At 35.0% G+C, this 11,394-nt stretch overlaps 1 protein-coding gene across 1 annotated transcript; it reads left to right on the top strand.

The window, feature by feature from the left end:
* The first annotated feature begins 9,201 nt into the window (after nucleotides 1-9,201).
* LOC104111358 (2-hydroxyisoflavanone dehydratase-like) lies at nucleotides 9,202-10,720 on the top strand. Its single transcript, XM_009621040.4, has 2 exons — nucleotides 9,202-9,775; nucleotides 10,030-10,720. Exons 1-2 carry the CDS (start codon nucleotides 9,331-9,333, stop codon nucleotides 10,614-10,616), a joined length of 1,032 nt encoding a protein of 343 aa, XP_009619335.3. The 5' UTR covers nucleotides 9,202-9,330; the 3' UTR covers nucleotides 10,617-10,720.
* The last annotated feature ends 674 nt before the right edge of the window (nucleotides 10,721-11,394 follow it).

Below are 11,394 nucleotides of genomic sequence, written 5' to 3'. Positions count from 1 at the left end.
TTCATTCTACGTAACTTTTTCTCAATTGTTTATCATTTCTCCCCCTTCATGTTAGAAAAACTAACTTGTTTCTTGCTTCCTCAACTTTTAAAATCCATGTTTGTGCGTTATGGTGTTAATCAAAATATACACCGCACATCAATAATTGTAACGACCCGGCCAGTCGTTTCGAGACAAAGCCTTATAACCCCGTTTTCCCCATTCCAACTTCTTTTTGTATTATTCAGCTATATTATGTTATATTGGGTTAATTGGTTCGGGTCCGGAAGGAACTCGGAGTGAAATGAGACACTTAGACTCATGATTAAAAATTTTAAGTTAGAAAAGTGGATCGAATATGGGCCTATGTGTAAATGACCTCGGATTTGAATTTTTATGATTTCAATAGCTCTGTATGGTGATTATGGGCTTAGGAACGTGTTCGAAATATTATTTGGAAGTCCGTAGAAGAATTAGGCTTGAAATGCCGAAAGTTTTATTTTTGAGAAGTTTGACCGGGGGGTTGACTTTTTGATATCGGAGTCGGAATCCGATTCTGAAAATTGGTATACCTCGGTTATGTCATTTAGGACTTGTGTGCAAAATTTGAGGTCAATCGGACGTGATTTGATAGGTTCCGGAGTTGTTTGTAGAAATTAGAAATTTCAAAGTTCATTAGGCTTGAATTGGGGTAAAATTTATGGTTTAGTATTGTTTGAGGTGATTTGAGGGTTCGACTAAGTCCGTATGATATTTTAGGACTTGTTGGTATATTTGGCTGAGGTCCCGAGGGGCTTGGGTGAGTTTCAGATGATTGACGGGTTGGATTTTGGACTGGGAACTCTACTGGAATTTTTCTGATACACCATCTGGTTTCCTTCATCGCGTTCGCGAATGGAGCCTCGCGTTCACGAAGAGGAACTGAGAGGCTGGCAATATTTTCTCTTCGCGTTCGCGAAGAGAAGATCGCGTTCGCGAAGGGGTGGACTGGGTGTGCATCAGGGACGCGAGGGTGATGTCGCGTCCGCGAAGGAGGAATTTGGAGGGGAGTTATTTTGTGCTTCGCGAACGCGAGGAACTGACCGCGTTCACGAAGAAGAAAAGTCTGGGCAGTGAGTTTAAGTTCTGAAAATAGGACTTCGGTTTTTGGCAATTTGGAGCTCGGAAGTGAGGCGATTTTGGGTGATTTTCAGAGGAAACAACGGGGTAAGTGTTCTTAACTCAATATTGGTTAAATTACCCGAATCCATGGTTGTTTTTATCATTTAATTGGTGAATTGAGTTGGGAAAATTTGAAAACCCTATTGGTTTAAATCGAAGATTTGAGGGTCGAGTTGGGGTCGGATTTTTATAAAATTGGTATGGTTAGACTCGTGGTTGAATGGGTTTCCGGATTTTGTGACTTTTGTCGAGTTTCGAAACGTGAGCCCCACGGGCGATTTTTGAGCTAATTTTTGGATTTTTTTGGAAAATTATTATTATCTTGTGAAATTAATTCCAATGAATTTTATTGACTGAAACGATTATTTATTACCAGATTCGAGGCGTTTGGAGACCAATTCACGAGGAAAGGGCATTGCAGAATAAGAATCTCGCGGTTTGAGGTAAGTAACGATTGTAAATCTAGTACTAAGGGTATGAAACCCTAGATTTCGTATCATTCTACTATTTTGAAGTGACGCACATCCTAGGTGACAGACGTGTGGTCGTGCACTGTTGGTGATTTATGACTTGGTCCGTCCCATAGCAACTGTAAAGTTGCATACTTTGTTGAAACCATTTGATACTTATATGTTTTAGAAAGAATTTCTGTAAATTAGGTTGAATGTCATGTTTGGGCCTTGCGCCAATGCTGTTTCGACCCTTAGGGATTGTTTCTTGCCATCCTCTCATTGTTTTCGATTGAAAATCTATACTCAGTCATGTTTATACTTTTTTACCGCATAACTCAATTTTATGAATCTTTTTTTATGCACATAAATGATTTGGGCCGAATGCCCTGTTTTACTGAAATGCCCGAGTGGCTTGAGAGGTTTATGACTGAATGAGGCCGATGGCCTTATTTGTGAGGATGAGTGTGGATCGGGGCTGCTCGCCTGTAGCATATTTATGACTGAGTGAGGTCGAGGGCCTGATTTGTGAGGATGAGTATGGATCGGGGCTGCCCGCCTGCAACATACTTTATTTTTATAGCACGTGAGTTGTCCGTACAACACGTGAGTTGTCCATACAGATTATAGCGCTTGGGTTGAAGGAACCCCTCCGGAGTCTGTACACACCCCCAGTGAGTGCAGGTACCTACTGAGTGCGAGTGCCGAGTGGCGAGTGCTGAGTGACTGGGATGCATGAGTGATTGTGAGGTTTGCCCGAGTGGCAAGAGTGATTGTGAGGTATGCCCGAGTGGCACGAGTGACTGTGAGGTTTGCCCGAGGGTCTGTTTATGATTTCGTCATTTTTGCTCACCTTTGCATGCCTTTGTTTGAAAAACTGTTGAAAAAATATCTTTAAATGATTTTTACTGGAACCGGGTTTAAACGAGATGATTTGATTCAAACACTGATTTTAAAGCATGTTGCACTTTACTGAGATTTCATGATATGATTGTTATATACTTTATTGTTCGTCACTACTGTGTAGTCTTTATTTATTGTTGTTACTTACTGAGTTGGCGTACTCACGTTACTCCCTGCACCTTATGTGCAGATTCAGGTGTAGCTGGACACGGTAGAGATTATTGAGTGTTATGGTTGCAGATTTTCTTGGAGATAGCAAGGTAGTTGTTTGGCGATCGCAGCCCCTGCTCTTCTCCCTCTTATCTTCCTCTAGTTATATTTAGCTATTTTTCAGGCTGAGTTAGCCTTGATATTGTTAGACAGAATATAGTAGATGCTCATGACTAGTGACACCCCGATGTCGGGCTTTTCTTTTTCGCACTTCTATTTTTCCTTTGATTTGAACTCTTTAAATGGAGGTTTTATGTTAAATAACCTTGGAATTATCTTTAAAATAAAAATATCGATTTGTTTTGGAAATGAGTCGGCTTGCCTAGTTCCACGATAGGCGCCATCACGACAGGGGTTAGTTTTGGGTCGTGACAATAATAATAAGATGAAATTATTTGGTTATTGACCCTAAACCACTTGTAATGGGAGAATGTAATATACTTCCGTATATAACGTATATCAAACTGATATAGATAACTTTATTCTCATAAGCAATAATTTAGCTATTAAGTGGAGTACTCAATAAATTATTTTGCTAAACCAATTGTGATGTAAACCAACACTACTAGAAAATGGCTATTTTCTGACCGAAATTTGGGACTTAATATTATGCAGTCGCTAATGCGACTAAATTTGCGATTGAAGTAGTTAGAAAATGATTGTAATTTTATTTCTTATTTTTATAATATAATATCGACCGCTATTCCGATTAAAGCAGTGAGAAAACAACGCGAGAATTTTCCGCCTTCACATTTGTGACCGATTCAGTCGGAAAGTGAAAAGTCAAAAAAATATGTTGACCCAATCACTGACCACGTCGGTCGAAAATATAAAATTTAAATAAAAATATATATATTTAAGTAGTTTGCGACTGTGGTAGTCGGAAGTCAAATTAAAATTAAGAAAACAAACTTATTTCCTAAAATTAAAAATAAGAAAAAGATTCATTCTCTCTCTCTCTCTCTGTGTGTGTGTGTGTGTTTCTAGCTTTTTCCTCCAATTTTTCTTCCACTCCACCTATCGACTGACGGCAGCAAAGAGTGGTCGACGACGCCAGGTATCAGTGCGCAGATCTGTGAAATTCCCTCTTTTCGATTAGCTTCTCTCATTCTTATTACCTAGAAACTTTGTGGATTTAGTCATCACTAATGTTTTGAATTTCTTTAGAGGATTTACAGATTTAGAAGTATTTTATTGGGATTTTGGTGGGGGAAGTGAAAAAGAAGATTTTGGAATGCGGAGAGATGAGAAAAATTTGCTAGGGTTTGAAGAATTGGATAGAACAAATGACCAGCTCTTTTATTGTTGTAAATTTTAGATAATTTGTGGTGGATTGGAAATTAAACTGAAGCTGCATTATTCAAAATTAAACTGAATAACAAAAAAAATTGAAGTCAATTATTGGTTCTTTCTTCTTTGAAAGTCGCAGAATTTTCAGTTTTAATTTTCTGGCTTCTGTGATATTTTCAATCCCTTTTGCATCTTCATAGAATCTCGTATGAGTAGCTTTAGCCATTCAAGCCTTTTTTGATGTCTCAAGTTAACTTTCTTGTAAAGGTAAGCAGTTATCAATAATAAGAAATGAACAAAATTCGAATAGTAACATGCTTAGCCACATACAACTAATATTGAAGCAATAATAATTAATAAGTTTAATACTTTTAACAGTTGGGCGTGTAACTCTTAATTAAATAAAAAATAACTCTTCGATTATATATGCACGCATACACATTCATAGTTGCCAGATAACGTTGAATAAAAATGTATCCCCATAAATCCTAATATATTTGACAGAAGTTTAGCAATTCAATTCTAACATATTTGGCTGCTATTAAGTTAGGTTCATCTTAACAGAGAATGCAACTAACCCCCATAAGTGTAATATCTAACTAAAGCTCTCACATAATCAAGAAGAGATATTAAAAACAGCTTGAACTTTTCAACTACTATCTTACATATTAAACAAAGAGATTATTGCATATTGTTCCTCGAAGAGATATGAAGTCCAACATCATGACTAATTTAAAGGAGTTCGTGTTGAAGCTCAATCATATATTTTTACTTAGCTATATATACTCATAACTTATCCCCAAAATGAATCATGTTATAGCCAACTAATGTAATAAGGTTGAGCAATAGTGTTAGAACTTAATTGTTTTACTTCTGAAAATTTGATTTCCACTCTTTTGGCATGAGTTATGTTCATTGAAGTTTTCTGGAGCGCATCCTAATTCACTGTTTAAGCTAGCTAACTAAAGTTTTACTAGGCTCTTTGGCTAAGTAAAAATGAACTCGTGCTTCGTAAAAAAGTTTGTGTTACCACTGTTGGGACGTTACAGGTAACCGAAAATTGTCTGAAGCTGCATTGGACTGTCTTCTAAAGCGCTTTATTAAAATCATAATTGTTGTTGTTGCTGTTAATGTTTTTTTAGAAGCTATGGTTTATTCATTAGGGTATTTTGTGATTATATTGGACTAATTGAAGGATTCTAATTTCCATTCAACCCACCCTATCTTTGGACATAGTCTTGAAAGCTGCTTCAAACAATCAAGAAGAACACTCTTAGCATTGATACTTATACACATTGTTCATGAGTCGTTAGTATACAAATAGCCATAATAATTTTCTTTTTTAAGTAAAAACTTTTTGGAGGAGAAGCTAGTTGTATCCACATGCACTATCCATATATTTAGGAAAACATCTTTGAGCAACTTTATCAAATAGTTATTTTGGTTATAGAATTCACGGATATAGTTTAAATATTTTGGTCCAAATTACTTTAAATATATTTAAGAAAGTTGGAATAAAAAATGGTATAGTAACTTACAAAAAGGTATTAAGTTATTCTAAAAGAAATATTCCAGTATAGTAATGAAAAGCTTTTAGTCTTTCAAGAAGTGATATTCTTGGAGTTGAACTCATATAAAGGTTTTATTTTTATAGGTTTATTATAGTAAAAAAATTTGGCATAACACTAAGTAATATTGTTTTAAATATCTTGGATTTATTTTGTGTAGATGGAGCTTGCACATCGTAAATAGATGTATAATCAAACATAATCTAATTGTAGTGGGTTGAGGGAGAAATTTATAGAAGGGGTTGCCAATTTATGGCTAAAGCGAAAAACATTTATGAATTTCTTAGTGAATGGATGATTAGGTGTCCTTGTGTGAAATGCAAGTGCGGGAACATATTGCAACCAGATGTTGTTAAAATTCATCTTTACAAAAAAAGGGTTTATGAAAAATTATTACATGTAGACTATTCATGGAGAGGATATTGCTAGTGTTGGTGATGTCGAATTTCAAATTTTTTTTGGTAGTGAGGGTAGTCCATTAGCAGAGAATAATGCTGAAAATTCTCGTTTCAACGAAATGGTTAGGGATGCTTTTGTGATGCACCCGGGGGCTCAGTCTGAACCAAATGATGATGCTAAGCGCTTCTATGAACAGTTACAAGAAGCAAGTCGACCATTGTATGAAGGCTCAATGCATTCTAAGTTGTCTATTACGGTTAGATAATTAAGTATTAAATCGAATTCGAGTATTTCTCAAGCGGGCATGGACTCTATAATTGGCCTTGTGAATGAACTTAATCCGAATAAAATTGACATACCCAAAGATTTCTATACAGCAAAGAAATTGGCTTCTAAGTTAGGACTTTCATTAGAGAGGAATGACTGTTGTGAGAAAGGTTGCATGTTATTCTATAAGGATGATGCAACTTTAGAAAATTGTAAATTTTGTAACCAACCTCGTTACAAGGAAGTCATAAATTCAAAAAAGAAGAAGGTTCCAGTTAAGGCGATGCATTACTTACCCCTTATACCTAGGTTAAAGAGGTTGTACGCATCAATAAGCTCTGCTCCTCATATGATATGGCACTATGAAATAGAAGGCCACCTGGTATTCTATGTCATCCGTCGGATGGAGAAGCATGAAAGCATTTTGATAGGGTGTTTCGAATTTTGCTAACGAACCAAAAAATATTAGGTTGGGTTTATGTGCAGATGGATTCACTCCATTTTCTGTCTTTGCTGCACCATGAACTATCTTGAATAGAAAATCTGAAAATTATGCTCTAAATTAAATTATTGAGTAAGAAACATGGCATTCAAGTTGCAGGTTGATAATAAACGCACATGTAATCATCTCATAGATGCATTTTTATAAAGTTTATATGGAAGGTGAATGGGCCCATATTCACCTTTAATATTTCTAGCATTCATGGGATTCAATCCCAATTTTAGTTGGTATATTAATTAACGAGAACAAGCAACATATGAGAATTCGTAAAGAACTGTCTAGTTCTTTAATATTTCCCAACGTGAATTCTCTTTTGTTTTTGCACATCATACTTAAATTAATATGCTAAACTAACTATGCCAACTAGATAGATTATCCAGATTGATAAACTCCAGGTTTACACCATGACATGTGCAATTATTAATAAATTCCAAGTTTATTATGATATTGATTTTTATATCAATAAACTTCTACTTTATTGTGCATTCTTTATTTATGTAGTACAAACTGGAGAATAAAGCGGGTAGCTTTTCACATATATATTATCCCACTACAAGTTGTAGTAATAGAAGATATTAAATCTTTGAAGATGTGGAGGTCGAGTATTAGAGTTGTAGGTTAGGATGTAGTTGAGTCTTGACTTACTTCGTACCATTGTGGGACTAGCCACGTAGGGTTTTTGTCTAGGGTAGCTAGTGACAATGTTGTGTTTTACTACTTCGCTTTTCAGTGCATGTCCTATTTACTAGCTATCATTTTTGCTTTGCATCTTTCTTCTGCATTTCATGGTGTTCCTATTTTTCTATGATTGTTGTGGTGATACTAATATTGTCTTCTCTTGTCGTTTTGTCTTTTTGTTTTCTTGAGCCGAGGGTCTTTCAGAAATAGCCTTTCTACTCTTTTGGGGTAGGGGTAAGGTCTGCGTACAGACTACCCTCCCCAAACCTCATTAGTGGGATTCTACTAGGTTGTTGTTGTTGTTATATAACCAACTGCTTTCACGAATACTTTAGAAACTCAATAAGTTTCTTTGAGACTTACTACAACGCCATACATTATTGATAATCAATTTTATTTCTCCAAAATAGTATAATTAGCTCTTCTAGAGTTCTCAACTAATTTTGTACTACCACATATTCATCAACATCCATATGGTGAATATCTCTTTTAAAGGAAGTTATACCATTATGGTCATGGTCAAAAACATTATATGCAAGATATGTTGCTTCTATTACTTTTGCCATATAATAATCACATTGGCATAATCACAATAGTTATATAATCAATGATCATTCATGCCATAATAATGAAATTATTTTCTTATTTCATCTCAAACCTCTTTCTAGAGGTGAGTGTCGTATACTTACTACCACTAGCACGTTCATATTCTTCCAAGAATAAATACGTATTCATAAATTACATGTTGTCACATTCACATCATGAATGGACCATAATCATCTATATGTGCTTTACAAAATCTCATGTCAAATCGATGACAAATATTACTTTCACAGAGTGAAGGATTATTTTGAGAATCCTTATTGTTCTCATTACCACAATGATGGCGATTATAATTTCGTCTATTGCCACGTCCACATCTATTGATACCTTCACGGTAATAATTTTGTCTTCTTTCAGACTTATCACATACTGCTATCATATTCTCTTAAGGGAACGAGAATGAAGCAAATTCAATGGGACGAGTTTTCACTTCTTATCCCCACATTCATACATGAATTTGATCATGGCAAGACATAAAAATTTTACCACTTCGGGTGGTTATAATTTCTTACAAACTCCATTAGAGTTATAATCAAAATTTATTGTCTTTGCTTGTATTTAAAATCAAATTATAGAATATCAAGAATTTAAAAAAGAAAAATAAGGTAAAATACTTACCTTAAATCCAGAATTTATTCCTGAAGGAAGTTCATGGAACAATTGACAATCATTAGTCTCAATATTATGTACAAGTTGAGCACCGTGTACGTATCCCAAAGCATGGTGATCAAAGCAGATGCCTAGTATATGAATATCAATGCATTCACGCAAGACCTTACGCAAATTTCTATATATTCTCTCCACGGGTGGTTTAATTTCTCTGACATTAGACAAGTAATTAATAGTATATCTACAAATTAAAACAACCGCCATTTACTCAATTGGTTAGAGTCTCGTACCGATAACGTCTTATAAAACAAAAAAAGAAGAAGAATAGTATTACGTAGAAAAGTAGAGAGAGAATTCATATTGATTTGTGATGAATTACAATAGAATAGAACCCCTCTATTTATAGGGAAATAGTGACTTAGACACCACGTAACAAACCCTAAAATCTTTCTAAAATATAGACATTCACCATAAATCAAATATTATTTATAACAAAAATTAATTTATTTCAAAATATCAATGAATAAAATTCTTATTGATAAGAAACTATAAAGAAAGATTGGCCTGTGGTACTATCTTTCTCGATATGCATTTAGCTTCAAACTCCCCAACACATGGAAAATGATATTTCTATTCTACTATCCAATTTAATAATAAGAAATATTTCTTTACCATTCGTATAAAATTTCTTCTCGTATTCCCATTCTTGTCCATGTTCAACGTTTCCTGTTTATATATTTCTCCTTTGCACCTCCAAAACCATCGAATCACAACATATATACCAATGGATTCCGGCGACAACGAGGTGAAGGTTGATATCTCCCAACTTATCCGTGTCTACAAGAATGGCCGTGTCGAGCGTATGTTCGGCTCACCTATCGTTCCGCCGACACCGGAAGATCCTGCCACCGGCGTTGCCTCAAAAGACATAGATATTTCGCCAGAAATCCGAGCCAGAATTTACCACCCAAAGCTCACAACAAAAAACACCGACCAAAAACTGCCCATCTTACTATATTATCACGGCGGTGGATTTTGTCTCGAATCTGCTTTCTCTTTCCTCGACCAACGTTACCTTAACCTCATAGTCTCCAAATCCAATGTTGTTGCTATTTCAGTAGAATACCGTCTTGCTCCAGAACATCCTCTTCCAGTAGGTAAGTAGGTTACATTCAACTGTGAGATCCTCTCATCTAGAAGTTTGAGTAATGGAACGTGTGCACTTTTTTTTACTTGAATATGTTGGGCTTAATTGTTTTTTCATGAGCCAAAACAAGTGAATATTTTTTTATTAACTTGAATCCAGGACTGCTATTATACTAATACTATGTTGAGTTTTGCGACTATATCTCATAAAATTTTAAAATATTAGAAAGAGTATATTTTTATTACTTAATTATGGTTTCGCCAGGTTATGAAGATTCTTGGACTGCACTTCAATGGATCGCATCGCATGTTCTTGACAAACCCGGATTCGGAAAGGAACCATGGTTAGTGAACCATGGTGATTTTGAGAAGGTACTCATTGGGGGTGATAGTGCCGGAGGCAACATAGTTCACAATATATCTCTCAGGTCTGGTCTTGAAAGCTTGAATGGGGGAGTTAAAATCTTGGGTTCTATTCTCTGTTTTCCTTACTTTTTGTCATCTAGTGAATTTAAGGAAGATAGTTTGGCTAGTAGGATTTGGGCTTTTGTGAATCCGTCAGCTGAAGATGGAGTTGATGATCCAAGAATTAATCCTTTTGTAGAAAAAGCTCCAAGTTTATCAGGATTGGGGTGTTCTAAGATTTTGGTGTGTGTTGCAGAGAAGGATGAGCTGAGAAATATAGGGATTCAGTATGTTGAAGCTGTGAAGAAAAGTGGGTGGAAAGGGGAAATAAAGTTGATTGATGTGCAAGGAGAAGATCATTGCTTTCAGATCTTTGATCCTGAAACTGAAAAAGCCAAAGATTTGATTAAGGGAATTGCTGATTTTGTCAAACGGTCATGTGTGTGACTGTATGTATGATGTTTTTATCTTCTTAATTGCACTTGATGTCCATCCTTTTTATTTCTTTTGGTTTTAATTTTTAATGAGTAATAAAAAGAGTTGGTAAAATATCTCCTAGAATTCCTCATTTATAATTATAATACTTCATATTGAATGCTTTTATCAAAACTAACTTCTTTTTTCTTTTCAAGTTGATTATTCGATTGGTACTCTCAGTCCACAATAAGTGATCAATTTAATTTTTTATTTTAATCTAAAATAAGTGTTCATTTATATAATCAAAAAAAAATTTAATTTATTTTTCTAAAATTACCCTTATGTATGTATCCCTAAAAAGTCTTTTACTCCTCACATTAATTATGTTGCAACATTTAATTAAGGGTAGTTTAGTTACATCATCTATCTTTGTCTAGAATTTTGTATTTTCTTATTGGGTGTGCCCAAAGCAAATTGATCACCATTTATCTTTGTCTAGAATTTTGTATTTTTTTAATGGGTATGCCCAAATCAAATTGGTCATTTATTGTGGACCGCTGAGAGTAATAATTTTTTTGTAGGATGCAAGCAATCCATAAAATCAACAACTAAATGTCTAAAGATGATCTTATTACAAGTGCTTTTTCTTTCTATTTCTCTTTCATTTCCTCAATTTTAAGTGTTCACTTCCACAATTTCAAAATTTCTTAGGAAGCATCTATTTGTAGGAAATTTCAGCGCGATTGTGCAAAGTTTTAGATCGAATACTAAGGAGTGTGGTGGATCGATAGGATCCTCCACCCAAAGC

The sequence above is a fragment of the Nicotiana tomentosiformis genome, chromosome 9, assembly GCF_000390325.3.
Source record: "Nicotiana tomentosiformis chromosome 9, ASM39032v3, whole genome shotgun sequence".
In the NCBI taxonomy this organism is placed as follows: Eukaryota; Viridiplantae; Streptophyta; class Magnoliopsida; order Solanales; family Solanaceae; genus Nicotiana; species Nicotiana tomentosiformis.
The sequence above is the reverse complement of the archived record's forward strand: the minus strand, read 5'-3'. Positions and strand labels throughout refer to the sequence as shown.

Coding starts and splice junctions, on each gene's coding strand:
- LOC104111358 (XM_009621040.4), top strand. CDS start 9,331: ATGTTCAACGTTTCCTGTTTATATATTTCTCCTTTGCACCTCCAAAAC. Junction 9,776..10,029: donor AGAACATCCTCTTCCAGTAG/GTAAGTAGGTTA, acceptor TGGTTTCGCCAG/GTTATGAAGATTCTTGGACT.